At 49.8% G+C, this 15,894-nt stretch overlaps 1 protein-coding gene and 1 long non-coding RNA gene across 2 annotated transcripts in view; one reads left to right on the forward strand and one right to left on the reverse strand.

Moving 5' to 3' along the window:
• Nucleotides 1-8,759: 8,759 nt before the first annotated feature.
• Nucleotides 8,760-14,238, reverse strand: LOC132673302 (uncharacterized). The gene is made up of 2 exons (XR_009607971.3): nt 12,496-14,238; nt 8,760-9,441 (listed from the first exon to the last, which is right to left on the reverse strand). It is a non-coding gene; the product is annotated as an uncharacterized LOC132673302 (long non-coding RNA).
• A 144-nt stretch (nt 14,239-14,382) lies between these two features.
• Nucleotides 14,383-15,894, forward strand: part of DRC11 (dynein regulatory complex subunit 11) — a 153,925-nt gene continuing 152,413 nt past the window's right edge. Inside the window, exon 1 of the mRNA XM_078450742.2 lies at nt 14,383-14,667. Coding sequence (XP_078306868.2) covers nt 14,657-14,667 — 11 coding nt within the window. The 5' untranslated portion in view covers nt 14,383-14,656. The remainder of the gene's footprint in view (nt 14,668-15,894) is intronic.

Below are 15,894 nucleotides of genomic sequence, written 5' to 3' on the forward strand. Positions count from 1 at the left end.
TCTACTTGTCTCACAGTTGACTTCAGGAACCCAGGCTGAGGCAGAGCATACCAGGAACATCTACTAAATGGACCGTGGGCCCATGTTCCTTCCTAGCGGAGAGAGAAGGGGTAGCACAGAACAGGTGCAGCTCACATAACACCCGTGGCTGGCCACGGAAGAGGAACTAATAGATTCATGTTCAAAGGGAACCTCAGCGATGGGCGGGTCGACCAGCAGACCCAATACATGGGCTCTGGTCACCTGGGCTGCGACCCCCTGCCCTGGGAGCTGCCTCGGGTCGGATCTGTCTTTGCACAGCCCTACCTATCGGCACAGCGGCGGACATCTGCTGACCTCAGATGCGATGCCTCTGGGGGCTCGGCCTGGGAGGGTGTCGAGTGGGGATGGTGCAAGGCAAGAGCATCGCAACACCCTCAGGAGATGATTTTCCACGTTATCATCTCCTCTGGTTCCAAGAGAACTGTAGTGGCTGCCACAGCCCCTGTCCACAGCTGGAGTCTGGACATCTGGATGAGGCTCTGTAGGGCTTCGGAAGGGGATGGGGAAGTGGGGGACAACTCTTTGACCTCCAAGCAGGGAGACAGCAGCCGTAAAGAAGTGGTTAAGAAGCCACATGTGATCTGGGAGTGGGGACGGGTGACTTGCGATCTCAGCCGGGGACAGCAGCTGTCCCTGCCTTTTGGCTAACGTTCCTCAAGCAGCTGGAGCTGAGGCACAGACACCTGGCCCGAGCAGACGAGAGAGGGGCACATCGGATTGCCCACAAAACCTTTGTTCCCGGCTCCACCCTTCTAAAATGTATGTGAAATTTAAAAAAAAAAAAAAAAGGTTGGGGGATGCCTGGGTAGCCCAGTTGGTTGAGTGTCTGACTTCAGCTCAGGTCACCATCTCATGGTCTGTGAGTTCAAGCCCTGCGTGGGGCTCTGTGCTGACAGCTCAGAGCCTGGAGCCTGCTTCCGATTCCGTGCCTCCCTCTCTCTCTGCCCCTCCCCACACTTGTGCTCTGTCTCTCTGTCTCTCAAAAATGAACAAACGTTAAAAAAAAATTTCTTAAGAAAAATTTTGAGTAACGCAGATGGCAATGTATAAATGCAATTTGGTATGAAGCACTATGTGAAAAATAATTTCGCCTTGTTGAAAAATGGTTAATAATTTCAACTTAACATATAATAATTTCCCTTTCATCAGGTAACGTCGTGTTTTTCTTTAGCGCACAATGTGTTAGAACGTGTACCGTATTTTATCTCGCGCGGATTCACTTGTGGAAAGACTCGAAGTGTGACAGAAAAGAACAGAGGGAGGGACAGAACAGATCGGCAGAGGGAAGCATGTCCATGGAGAAACCGAGCTTGATGGGGAATCCAGCGGTCCTTGTTGCTGGCAGTTTTTCTGGAACTCTGGCCCTTGTAAGGCCCAGCTAACTTTGGATTCTGGGGACGTCCCTGAATCTTCTCGACAAATTCCTCTTTCTGTGTAACTCAATTTGAGTGGGATTCTTTTGCTTCTACCGTGGGAAGAAGTGGAAACTGTATAAGGCTTTCTTGACAGATTCAGTGTCTTGACAAAGTTACATGACTTTCATTTTCCTTATTTACACAATAGCAACAATAAAGCTTGCTTCATTATGAGGCCTAAAGTGCAAGTGTGTGTGCACGCGTATGAGTGTAGAGTGCTTACCAAGTATAAAATACTACCAATAGGGGCACCCGGGTGGCTCAGTTGGTTAAGCATCCGACTTCGGGTCATGATCTCGAGGTTCAGGGGTTCGAGGCCCGCATCGGGTTCTGTGCCGACAGCTCGGACCCTGGAGCCTGCTTCGGATTCCCTCTTTCTCTGCCCCTCCCCCACGTGTGCATTCACACGCGCGCTCTCTCTCTGTCTCTCTCAAAAATAAATAAACATTTAAAAAAATTTTAATAAAAAAATAAATAAAGTACTACAAATAGTGTTTTGATGTTATTTTGTCGTCAAAACAACTCTGAATGTTTTGTAAGGGAAATACCCCCACAGCTTTTTGCTGGATGAGGACCCGAGTGTCCTCACACTCAGAAGGAGGGAGGCACAGAGCCCAGGCCTAGCTCAGAGCTTGGTCCACTAAAGGGTGGCCGGGCCCAGGTGCAGGCTATTTCTACAAATCCACCCTGGTGGCATTAGAAGGGAAATGGAGACAGTGAGGATGACTGAAGTCATTTGGGGCTTTCCTTTCTGGACAAAATACAAACACAACAGTCGTTCGTAGGCATGGCCCAGGGTCCCTCGTCAGACCCTTCCAGGCAGAGATTCAAGGCACTTCTAGCCTATCTCTGGCCGGGACGTTTAGAACGTTTGCGTCTAGTGCAATTATCAGTATGGTTGGGTTGGCGTCCGCCATCTTGTTCTGCGTTTTCTACGTTCTCCACTTTGTCTCTTTCCCCTTCTCTTCTTGGAGAAACCTGAACACCAAAAGCAGAATCGCCTCCGATACAGAGGTGCCCCACGAAGAGTCCTCAGAAACTCAGGACTCAAACAAAACACAGAACGCCCACACTTTGCCCTTTGCCGCCCCAACGGAGTTTATCTGATAAAGCTGAAACGAGATACGTTTCACATTAGTAAAAAAGAAAGGTCTCAATTATTCGACTCGTGGCTGTCAGTTCTGTTTTTCTGGTTACATGGGAAACATGTGATTTCGGCAAAGGCTCTGAACGCATGTCAGCAAACTAAATATTTATAAAAAGTCAACAAAGTGAATTATTTCTTCCTTGTAAACTGGGGAAAGGCGGGCTGTCCTCACCACGGATCAGGGGCTATCCTGCAAATATGCGAAAACACCACACTTCACAGGGTTTGAACGGACCCGGCGCCTGGGAATTTGAAAACTCCAGCCCAGCTCGTGTGTGCGCATTTCAGAGGGTGTATCGTGGTGAGGTCGTCACACTCACGTGCGTTAAGGACACTGTGCGTGTGAACCGGCCGGGAAGGCTCACGGGCAAGAGGTACAAAGCACACGCACTCCCAGTGCGGTTGAGTCAGCTCAGTAAGAGGCTGGAGCCTCTCAACGAAACGCGACGGCACCTTTAAAGTACGGCATGTCCATTAGCCATAAGTTCTAAGCGAAACCAGGGTCACTGTCAGCCACAAGTCCCTGGAGCACGTCCCGGGGCCCGGAGAAACAGGAAAGATTCTCTGGCACCCACACCTTGCACTCACACGCGGGGCAAGATGGGTTCATTTGCGCACAGACCCAGACGAGCAAGAAGAAAGTGGTCCAAAGGAAAATAATGTGGGTCCTAGAACCCTCTGAATTATCTGAGTTGGGCAGAAACGTGGCTAAGGAAGAGTCTTTCGCTGCTCACCACCACGCAGGGACTGAGGACTCGGTCACAGAGGATGAGGCACCGAGCACGTGGGACGGAGGAGGAGCACAAACCTGGCGTTGCGTGGCTCTGCGTGAAGTCACCGCTGACCCCGACCTCTCCGGTGTGGGGGCCGATGCGCGTCCCTTTCCGCAAAGCCCATGTGAGTTGGTTTTCGGCCATTCACAACCAAAAACTAAATAAATAAACAGCAGCCCTGCAGGGGGTCGGATGAGGGAGGGGTGGCTGTGACGGGGGCCGGGCGGAGGGGAGGTCTGGGACACCTGTGGGATCCATAGGGTCCCCTATGGAGGAGGTGAATGGAGGGAGGGAGCAGGGAGGGGACAGCAGCTCTCAGCTGTGACGTTACCAGCCACCCAAATGTGCAGTTATAAAATAAGTAAGCCATGGGGATGATGAACTGCAAAGAGAAGATAGCGGCTAACGTCACGATAACGTCAGATGGGGACAGAAGGGACCACGCTCACCCTGGGGAGCCCTGAGGAGTGTGCAGGGCACGGTCGAATCAACGCATTGTGCTCCCAGAACTAATCTAAGATTGTACGTCCACTATACTTCGATGAAAAATTTGAAAAGATAATAAAATAAACCACGAGAAATCATTTAGGACGCTGGTCAGTCCTGTGTGCCTTAGGAAAAGGCAGTTTGCTGAAGAAGAGACAGAACAGGAAATTTTATTTTCTGGGAAGGAGGCGTCAGTGTTGAGAAAGAAAACGTGGTCGTCTTGGTGCATGCACTGGCTAAGCTTTCACGGAGGAGATTCCAGAAAGCCCCAGTCTGATAAACAGCTGGAGGTTCCAAGCCATCCTGCAGGAATTCGTGGTATAAATTGAGTCTTAATCGTTGCATCCAACAAGCCAACCTAGCGGGAATTTTGAGCCTCGGCTGAGACATGGTTGGCGATTGTTATTAGAAGTGCTCCTAGAATGTTTACATTTCAGTAAAAGGTGACTCTCTCTGGGCCTGGAGAATGAGGAAAGCTATCAATCACACCTCTTAACTTGTTACAAGTTCATACCAGGTCAACGTGCCACTAATAATTCCTTCTTCTCCTGATTTATGTTTGCTCCGCCATTCGTGTTTATCGTATGCCGCGAACCGCAAGCCTTCCCGCCACCTCGCTGGGCCAGGGGAGCGACCCCTGGCTCTGCTGATGGGTCTCTGTACCCCACGCCACTTGCTTCTGCCAAAGGATCATTGCACCCCTGGATTTACCGGCAAGCCAGACGCACCTCCGCTTGTGAAGTCAGCAGCTAAGGACCCGTGCGGCTCCCCCTAAAGGTCACTGGTTACTACTGTGAACTTTGAAAGTGTGTCTGATCTCAGCACCTTCCTTTCTTCCGGTAAAGCAAACGTAGTTCAAAGCGGTATTTTGTGCCATTATGAAAACCTCACACACCGCTGCTCAGCACACGTTTGTCTTGTTTTGTTTTAACACAGAAATGTCTCTGGGAAGGCAGAAACCCCGGAGGGCAGCCCCACTTGAAGGACAGGTTTCCTGGTAGACTGCAGGCACTCAGTCGATGCTCGATCAGGGAATCTGGCCCCATCTGCTTAGGAGGGCTCCCGCCGCACGAAGGCCGCGCTCAGCCTTATGCTGGGTTGCGTTCGTGATGGGTCGTTTTCACTCTATTTTTTGGTGACCCGGAAGTTGAACGCAAAAGTGAGCAAAGGGCAAACAAACTGTCTAGCAGGACGGTTTCCCAACTGGCGGGGAGCCGCTCCAAAGCGCAAAAGAAATTGCGAGGCAGGCTCGAAGGCGTTAACTTCCTAAAAGAGGCAAAGGTGGAAGAATGATGGATTGATCTCTGAGCGAGGAAGAGGGAGGCATCCGATACGGGATATTTTACTGCACGCACGCGTTCACACACTAATTCTCTTGCACTCCCAGAGCAGTGTCAATTCTGCAGAAGCCTTACATGTGCGCGTAAGACTCACGTAACCAATCCTGCAGCAACCCCAGATACGACACAGATTTGGTATCATATCTCCATGTTTGGAGGCTGGGCATTAAGAGACCCACCTCTCAAGTAATGCCTATTGATTATTTCCTCTCTTAGCAGAAGTGGGTTTTTTCCTAGCCACCTGACTTCATAACCTGTGGCAGGTAGAATTCTCTAAGAAGGCCCCAGAGATGCCCACCCCTTGGTAGATATGCCTGCATCATCCCCTCCCCTTGAGTGGGGGTGGATCCACACCCGAGATGGGCTAGCGGCTCCCTTGATCAGGTTACAAGCTATCGGCTCTCCCACTGCGGCCCACGAGCGAGTTCTCCGGCTGGCTTTGCAGAGGTGCGCTGCAGCGGGCAACGGAGAAAGCCGCAGAGCTGGGCCCTCCGCCCTGCTTCTAGGATCTGAGTCCTGGGGGGCTCAGTCCCACGCCACAGGGAACTGAATTCTGTCAGCGGCCTGAATGAGCTTGCAGGAGGAGGCAGAGTTCCGGAAGGGAATGCGGTCCAGCCAGCATTCAGTTTCAGCTTTGCAAGCCCCTGAGCAGAGAACCCAGCAGCGTTGGGCTGGGATTTCTGACCAACAGAAACTGTGATACTGAGGGGACTGTGCGCTAAGTTTATGATGAGTTTATGATGAGTTACACAATAGAAAATTAATACAGACTCATCTTCTAGGATTTCAAAAAAAATTTTTAATGTTTATTTATTTTTGAGACAGAGAGAGAGGGAGACACAGAATCCAAAGCAGGCTCCAGGCTCCGAGCTGTCAGCATAGAGCCCAATGAGGGGCTCAAACCCACAAATGGTGAGATCTCGACCTGAGCCGAGGTCGAACGCCACCCAGGCAGCAACTGAGACCCCTCAGTCAGCGCAGAGCCCAACGCGGGGCTCAAACTCATGAACTGGGAGATCGTGACTTGAGCCGAAGTTGGATGCCTAACCGACTGAGCCACCCAGGCACCCCATCATCTTCTAGGACTTTTATCTAATTCTCTTTTTTCGTTCTTTGTTTTTGTTTTTGTTTCTGTTTCCTTTTCTTCACATCTGACCATTTCTTTTCTCCAGTTACCTCTGCCTGAATTCTGTACCCAGGATATCATTTAATGGTATTACAGCCTACAAGTCACAAAAAAAAAACAAAGAAAAAGGGGGGGGGGGGGGGAAGAGGACCTTAATTCAGCTTCTTGCCAATTCACCAGGCCTTGAAGCAAGCAGAAATAGAGGTAACCCCACCCCCACTGCTGGTTCCGTGGAAAATAGAACTTCCTCCTCACCAGAGATCCCTGCATTATTCCGCAGATGAGAGAACGCGATTGGGTTTGGTAGGTGATCGTCCAGGCTGGCACACAGGCCAGCGTGAGAGTGAGGACAAGGCCTTTGTGCTAGACTCTGACCATGAGGGAACCAGAGCCACTTTCAGAGTCCCAAGACATTCAGCAGAGAGAGCTGGGTGACAGGCAATTATTTATTAAAATAAAAATCACCCTAGTTCTGTCCAGCCCTGATGAATTAACTGGTACTGTGCCAGCCCTCCTGCCGTGAACAACTACGCAGTCGGGCAAAAGTTGTGTGTTAACATTTTGCAGGCATTTTCAAACAATGCGTGGTACAGCAACCAAGAGAAGACAGAAGCAAAAGTGATGCAATCATTTGCAAGATTAGGTCGAAGAAAGACTTTGGCTGCCGTCCTGCCTACGCTCTCTCTCTTGCTCCCTCTGGTGGAGCCGACTTCTGTTCTGTGAGCCGCCCTACAGAGAGGCCCCTACGGGAAGGAGCTGAGGGAGACCTCCAGATGACAGCCAACCCAGAATGGAATTCTCCAGTCCAACAGCTCAGGACAAATTTGGTCCTGCATTTGGTCCTGCCAACAAAGTCCTAAGTAAGCTGGACGCCAACTCCCCCACGGCTGAGCCTTCAGATGAGACCACATCACAGCTTCCCCCCTGAGTATAGCCTGTGAGGAGCCTATGGCTAGAGGCACCACTGTGCTGTGAGCAGATTTTATATCCACACAGATGCTGAGACAACAAATGTATACTGTTCTAAGCCACTAGGTCAGGATAATCTGTTATGCAGCAATATAAAGCTAATATAGAAAACAAATAATAAAGATATATATATTATATTATATTATATTATATTATATTATATTATATTATATTATATTTAGTATATAGATAATTATTAAAACCAAAGTTTGCTTCTTTGGCTGTATTAATAAAAATGATAACCCCTAGCAAGACTCATCAGGGAAAAAGAGAAAACATAAACTGAAACTATTATGAATGGCAAAAGAAATATCATCACCAATCACACAGGTATTAAAAGGATGGTAAAGGAATATCACAACCAACTTACTATCATAAGTTCCACAAGTTACATAAAATGATCAGGTAGCCTGAACCACACAGCTTCCAAAACTAAGAAGAAATGGAAAACCCAGATAGCACTATATCTATTAGAGACATTGAGTTCTTAATTTTAAAAACCTTCTCACAAAGACAACCTCGGGTCCAGATCATGTCCAGCAAACCTTTCAGAAAGAAATAACAACCACCCTATGCAAACTTTTAAAAAAATACAGGAAAAAAAGGGAACATTCCCCAACTTATTTTATGAAGCTAACATTACCATGAGAGCAAAATCTCACACGGCTGTCAAAGAAAATCACAGACTCCTATCCTTCATGAATGCAGGTGCAAACCTCCTCAACAATATCTTATATATAAAGTGTAGCAGGTGCATGATAAGGACAACCCATCAGGTGGGGTTTCTCCCAGCTATGCATTCAAAAATCAAACAATGTACTTCCCTACATTAACAGAATAAAGGGGAAAATCATATGATCCTATCAAAGACTCCAAAAACATCAGCAAAGTTCAACACCCTTTCAGAAAGACACCCATGCTTATCCAGACACTGGATTCATGAGAAAGGTACCACAGAAGAGCAGGGGGAAAGGTGGTCTTCTTGTGAACAGGGCTGGTAGATTTGGAAGTTCCTACAGGGAAAAAAAAAAACAAGATTTAATCTCTATTTCACACTTCATGGAAAAACTAATTCTTTTTTTAAATTTCTTAATGATATATTGTATCATTTTTGAGACAGAGACAGAGATAGAGCATGAGTGTGGGAGGGGCAGAGAGAGGGAGACACAGAATCCGAAGCGGGCTCCGGGTTCCGGGCACAGATCCTGACACGGGGCTCAAACCCACGAACCGTGAGATCATGACCTGAGCTGCACTCGGATGCTTAATCAACCGACTGAGCTACCCAGGCGCCCCAAAACACTAATTCTACATAAATTATAGATCTAAATGTGAAAAGTAAGACAGTACAGCTTCGGGAAGACAACACAGAAACACAGAGGAATATTTCATCACCTTGAAGTAGGCAAAAACAAGTTCTTAAACAGAACACAAAAAAATCACTAATCATAGAGAAACGGATGGATATGTTAGGCTTTATTAAAATTAGGAGATGCTATTCACCAGAAGACATCATTAAGAGAGAGAAAAAGCAAACCGTGTGGTGACAGGAGCTATTCTCAATAAATATATTAAACGTGGGCTGATGTCAGAATGTGCAAATATCTTCTAAAAGTGGGTAAGGAAAAGACAGGAATTCTAGTGAAAGTTTGCTCAGTGATTTCCACGGGTGCTTCACGAAAACACAACAGAGGATATCCAAAGGGCCAGACGGGCACGTGAGAAGGTTCTCGGCACCGTGACCCATCCGAGAAATGCCAATCACAAACACAAGGAGATGACGACACCACGATTTCAAAGAAAAAAGACAGGAAATTCCAAGTGTTGGTAAGCGTGTGGAACAACAAAAACTGCCACTCGGAAAACTGGAGATCTCGCTCTCCCTCTCCCTCTCCCTCTCCTCTCTCTCTCTCTTCCTCAGGAGAACTTCACAAAGTCTTCCTTTATAAGGGAGAAGTACTCATTGGGGTCAGTCAGGTAATGCTTGCCTGTGGGGAAACGACACAGGATGCGATTAGGAAGGGCACAGAGCACTTGGGGGATCCTGCTCGTCTGTGTCTCGGTCAATGTACTTATGAGTGTTTGCAGACTGGGAAAACTCCTCGAGCAGTAGGCTGGAGAGCTGCGTCCTCTTCTGCATTGACTGTAATAAAAGGTAATTTTATTTTAAGTTTATCTATTTATTTTGAGAGAGAGAGAGAACAAGCTCGTGAGCAGGGCAGGGGCAGAGAGAGAGGGAGAGAGGGGATCCCAAGCAGGCTCTGCGCTCTCAGCGCAGAGCCCGACGCCGGGCTCGAACCTCGGAACCGCGAGATCGTGACCTGAGCAGAAGTCGGACGCTTCACCGACGGAACCACCCGGGGGGCCCATCAACATAGCTCTTACTATGTTCATCTGCATTTCGTGTGTCAGACAACTAAAAAGTCTGCAATCGTATCCACAGCGTAGAAACGCAGAAGTCAGCAACCCGCTGGGAAGACAGGAGGCAGGCACGTGACCAGGATGGCTTTACCGCTTAAGGCTCAGCCCAGCATCAACAGGCTGCACTGGGTATTTGAACCAGGAAGACGCCCCGTGGGGTCTGCGACGAGCCCATGCCGAGTGCCGTGAGGTCCCTGGCACCCTGCCCTGCTACAGGGCAGCACCGCTTCTCAGAGGTGTGGCATTTGTAGGGAGCAGGGATAAACAAAGGAGCAGCAGAGAAACGGCTGGAAGACAGACGGGGTTCGAACGTGCACGTGAATGTCTCACTAGGCTTCTGCCTGATTTCTTTAAACAGAGATTCTATTCCTATTAAGTCCGGCCATGGACTACGATAAATGAGCAGATTAAGTATTTTCTCTGCTGTTAAACTGCATCTTACTGATGCACTCAGGGCCCCTGGCAATTTAAGTCTCGAAACACCTCTCATTAATGTTATCGCTTTTGTTTTATGCGCCATGCGGCTTTTAATTGCAATTAGCTTTCTACCCTGGGTATCAAGAGCTATTGTTTTGCTAGGAGCATTGTGAAAATCACACAAGAGGAGGGAAACGGTTTGAGAGTCAAACAGAAACACAACAAAACAAAGCAAATTGGACGGGCACGTGCTAGTTATTCGGAAGTAGGATCAGTCATTTCTGAGGCAGTTTTAAGACTGAATTTATCAATGGCTTGTGGGAATCATGTTCATTTTAAAAGACAGCAGGTGTTAAAACAATGAGGAGTGACCTCCTTTGCACCTGGGTTACAAAAGCTGCCTCAATGTTTGTGGGAAAAAAAAAACCAGGATAATAACAATAATAATAATAAAAAACATCCTGTCTTTGGCTAGTTCCTTTTCATTTTTTTCTCACGCTGGACAGTTTTATTTATAGATAACACAGCAGCTTATAAGAAGCACACACACACACACACACACACACACACACACTCATTTCCCAGGGGAAGTGATGCTTATTTGACGTAAAATAACTTTGCTGTTTGTATCATTAGTCTGAATTCCATCCAGACCATAACGCTCGGATTACTAATATCCATTTTAAATCTGTTTCCTAGCATATGCTCAACAAAATTCATCAAATAAGACTCATTTCCAGTCCGATATCCTTTGATATGTTATTGTGATAGACTGGAGAGAAGCCAAGTTTCACAACTAAATGCTCTGCTGTTCAGGCACGTAGATTTCAGCTGCAGGGTCGAGTGTGTACCTATCACTGGTATTAAGCCAATATCTCTGCTACGCGCACCCCACGGAAAAACCTGCATGCACCAGATCCTCGACATCTGGGATTCCTCCCACGATCACCGCAAACCCCCAAATCAGGAATGCTGCTAATTGAGATGTGGATTTTGAGCGGACACCTTGGCAACCCCAGCAGCTTAAGGGATTAGCTGCCACGTAACAGCAGGTGGGTCCTAACGTGCGCCAAGTGCCCTGCATCCATTATTCATTGAATTCTTACAATAATCCTTTGAGGTAAGGAGAATTGCCCCTGTTATAAGTTGTAACATGTCGCTGACATCGGACGTTGGTCAGGAGGAGTCAAGAGTGTAAATGGCGGGTCTTGGGACACCAGGGGTCTGCCAACATTTACTTTCAGAACCATGATCGGAAGAAATGAGTACTCTGTTCCCTTCCAGTTCTGTATGCAAACGTAAAAGGGTCCCTGTGCCACCCGTTAGCTTTTGTGCAGACATAACATCAGACGTAAAAGGGGGCATGTCACGGCAGAGGGCTTGGCATCTGACAGGTTAAAATACGCCTCTTAGGAGGAATGACATTTTATGCTTAGAAGCCTAGGAAACGTGTCTTACATTTGAGAGAAGTCCTTCCAATGCACTTTGAACCTTACACCTTTCCATCCTTATCTGTCCTGCCTTCGCCGCCTGCGGACCCGCGGGTCTCCCCAGACACCTACGGGAGCTGACCCAGAGGCCGGCGCTTCCTGTCCCCCAGCCTTGAAGTCGCACCCCGCGTAAACGCATCGTTGGGGGACTCCTCTACCTGAGCCCGTGAGGAAACGACAGCTATCAGCACACGGCAGCATAAAACCACTCAAGGAGCCACACCACGCTCTGAGGACGTGGGGGGTGTGATGAGCAGCATCCCCAGGCGGGGCGGCCGGGGGACTTTCAGGAAATCTGGAACTGGACCCAGGAGGGTCCCGGGACCCGGGACAACAAGCCTGCACGTCCCGGTGGCCCCTCTGGGGCTGCTGTCCTGCCTCGTCTTCCTCACTAAGCCGTGCCAGCGGTCACCCTTGGCTGCTGCAGCTCATGGTGTCTCGGTGCCCTCTGCTCCCGTCTTGCAGGTGCCCCCCCACGTGAAGCAGCCCAAAGCCGCCTCCCATTCTGCCAGCAGCCCGGCCTCCCTGCCCATCACCGGCACTGGGCCTTCAGGGTCATCTCTGATTTTCCCTCCACGCCACACCACGCCTCCTGTGAATGACACTTTCTCAGTACTTGGTCTCAGTACATGGTCTCCTCTGCTCTCGGCCACCTGCTCAAAACGCCCAGGTCCTAATTCGTGTACAAGTGACATAAAACTTGCCGTTTTAAGCGTGCGGTTGGATGCCATGGACCATGTCCACAATGCCGCGGGGCCATCGGCACTATTTCCAAGATTTCCCATCACCCCCACCGGAAGCTCCACACCCATTAGGCACTGACACCCCCACGCCCTCCCTCCCCCGGCCCCTGCTCACCTCGAACCTACCTCTGTCTCTGTAAATTTGCCACAATAGGGATGTCATGCGAAGGGACGCCACGCAGGATCTGTCCTTTGGTACCCGGCCTGTCTCCCTTCGCCTGAGGTCTTCAGGGTTCCTCCACGTGGCTGCGGGTGTTGGCCACTCATGCCTTCGTGTGGCTGAGTGTTACTCCAGAGGACGGACACGCCGCCCAGTCTATTTCTTGGTCTTTCAAATTTGGTTTCTCTGGTGGGTGTTTCTGATTTTCATTTCGTTGCCTTAGCTGTAGAATCCTTCTCTTCTCATTGTGCCATTTCATCATTTCTTTCAGCCCTTATTCTCTTCAGCTAATGGTCATATTAATTTGTTCTAGAACCTGGGACACATGTGACGAATTTTCTTCTCTTTGCTTACATTTTCTTCCGGGCTAGGTTCTTCATCTGTCTCGCCCACACTGTAATTCTTTTTTTATTGCTTCCCCTGTTACGAAAGCCTTCAGCTTGGGTAGTGGACTTACTGCTTCCGTCTTGTTCATGTTAAAATGGATTGCTCTTTGTAAAACCTTCTATTTGTTCAAATATGTGAACGGATTTTCCTCGGCTGCTTTCTCACTGTACCTGAACGAGTTTGAGAGCTGGAAGATTGCATTTTTACCCATGTTTCCATGACCTGTATGTATATACAGTGAGGACTAGGGCTGGCCCCCTGGCTGTGTGCAAGAGTGAGACTCTGCTAAACTCCTGCCCCCACCCTTGTTAGAAGCCTACCCAGTCCCTGTGACAAAAATGTCCTTGGACTTTGAATCTCTGCCTCAACTCGGTGCAAAGGCCTAGAAAGTGGCAAGCCCTAGTGCTTTTTCCCAGCTCTGGTCGGGTCCTGGGGCAGCAGGGGCCGCTTTCTATTCACAATAGTTTTGTCTCCCCTGCGTTTCCCTGGTGGTTTGCTTCTGTGCTCACCCTCCCGCTCGGTGGAATCACCAAAAATTCGTGGTATTTTGTCTACTTGGTTTCCTTCCCTGGTAGGGATTTGTGCGGAATGGGAATGAGATTCAGATGCCGTGATCGGCAGCGGGCTTCTAGTTCACTGAGTACCGTTTTTGACATTTGTAGCACAAAGCTGTACTCGAGTTTTTAGTTCTTTCTTTCTTTTGCTGATTTATGCGACTCTTTTGTTCCCTTCATTAGCGATGGTGGGAGCCAGGTTCTGTGATCCAGACTCAGGCTGTTATTTTTTAGGTGGGTATCTTCTCCAGGCTCTCGGCGCCGCGTTGGTCCTGAATATATTCCTGCATGGACTGCGGGTTCTAGAATTTGCAAATAAATCTCAATAGTGCCGAAAGAAGAAGGAAGAAGGGCAATGAACGCAGACCCTCATGGCGACTTGCTCTTAACTAACATCCACACAGCATTTTCCATTTACAACACACTAGCTCCTCGCCTCGTTTTCATCCCGTCCCAGAAGGACGGGACTGCTTGTCCTGTATCCCCAGAACCTAAGTCTGCGCTTGGCCCAGAGAAGCCCAGTAAAGGTTGGAACAAATGAACGGCTGTTATCCCATTTTACAGATGGGAGACTGAGGCTACAATCAAGGACCTGGTCCAAGGCCACATATCTGAAGGTGGATGAAAACGGGGCAAACAGGAAAGCGGGAAGACGACGCGGAGGACGACGAGCCGGTGGGAGGCACCCGGGGTGGCCCCCGGAGGCAGGTCCCCAGCGGTGCCCTCCGGGAGCCCCGCCTCCCTAGCGGGCGGCACCTCCCCTCCGCGGGACCAGCGTCCCTCGGCGCCCCTGCGCGGTTGCCACGGAAACCAGGCAGCAGCGCAGGCGCCTGGAGCTCAGGGGGCGGGGCGCGCGCCGGGCCGGAGTGAGCAGGCACTGCGCATGCGCAGCGTCTCGGTTGCTAGGTTCCGCCTCGCGTCGCGTCGAGTGGCTACGGTAAGGTCCCGGAGCCTCGGGGTGGCGACGGGAACGTTCGAATCCCCCTCGGTGCCTGCGCGTATCTGCAGGTTGTCGCCTTTTCCTGCCCAAAGTGAGAGGATCTCTCCGATCGCTGTCCCCCCTGCTCCGGAAGGACCTCTCCGTGGACGCCCCTGGCGGTGTCCCGACCCCTGCTAGCCGGCCGCCCCTCGGAGGGACAAGGAAGAGCTTCCAGGCGGGCGAGGGAAAGAGGGAAAGTAGCCAGCCATGTCGAACGCGTAAGTTATGGGCTGCCGGCTTAGAGGCATGGGGTGGGCTTCTTCAGACGGAAGGATAGCTTGTTCTGCTTCTTTTCTTTTTTTCTTTTCTTCTCTCTCCCACCCTCCTTCTTATATTGCACCAAACATGGGCCCAGTATAGAGTGTCCGCTTCTTGGGGACACGGAAGGCCATCCACTTAGGTGTCCCTCCTCCCGGGCCCACCACCCTCTCCGCCCATGAAGATGCCCCCCCGCAAGCCCGTTGCTCGTGTCTGCTAAGCCCTCGCCGCTGTATTTGCGAGGAAGCAGTACCTTCAGTAGGTTCGGTACTTGGCCTGCTTTTCCCTTGACCTTGCTCAGTAGTAAATGGATTGCTTTGTGAAAACACGCGGGGCCCATATTAAGTCAGGAAAGGAGTTACGGAAGCTTTGTGGTACCACATTGTTCACCACACCCCTACCATGTAGGACTTGTTACTGTTGTTGGTTTTTTGTTTTTTGTTTTTTTCCCGTTTTACAGCTGAGGAAACAGGCACAAATAGACAAGTAGTTCATACACAGCGCGTCCACGACGCCAGGCCGGGGATCGTCGCTCAAGCGTGCATGCTTGCTATTTCTTTTTTTTTTTTTTTAATGTTTATTTTTGAGACAGAGAGAGACAGAGCATGAATGGGGGAGGGTCAGAGAGAGAGGGAGACACAGAATCCAGAGCAGCTTCAGGCTCTGAGCTGTCAGCACAGAGCCTGACGCGGGGCTCGAACTCACGGACGGTGAGATCATGACCTGAGCCGAAGTCGGACGCCCAACCGACTGAGCCACCCAGGCGCCCCAATGCTTGCTATTTCTAACCCTGTTTTTAGGTGAGAAAACTAGAGCAGAGAGGCCAAGGGCCTGCTGAGATGTTGCGGGTGGGGAAGGTCAGGGGCTCTGTCGTGCAGGTGTTGAGTTTGAAGAGCCAGTTGGACATCACACAGAGGTCAAGTAGGCCATTGGAGGGTCAAGCCTCGAGTTCAGGAGAGAGGTCTGCGTGTGAAATAGAAGCTCGACAGGTGTTGGTATGTACATGGGCTTTATTAACACGGAATGAGGGTAGACAAAGAGAGAGAGGGGTCTGAGGACGAAGCCTTGAGCTTTGAATCATCGGTGGCAAGAGACTGGGGACCAGATACCAGCAAAGGGATCAAAGGTGTGATCAGTGAGGAAGAAGCAAACTCGCGGGGCCCCGGAATCCAGGTGAACGAGAAGTA

Source organism: Panthera onca, chromosome C1 (assembly GCF_046562875.1).
Source record: "Panthera onca isolate mPanOnc1 chromosome C1, mPanOnc1 haplotype 2, whole genome shotgun sequence".
Lineage (NCBI taxonomy): Eukaryota > Metazoa > Chordata > Mammalia > Carnivora > Felidae > Panthera > Panthera onca.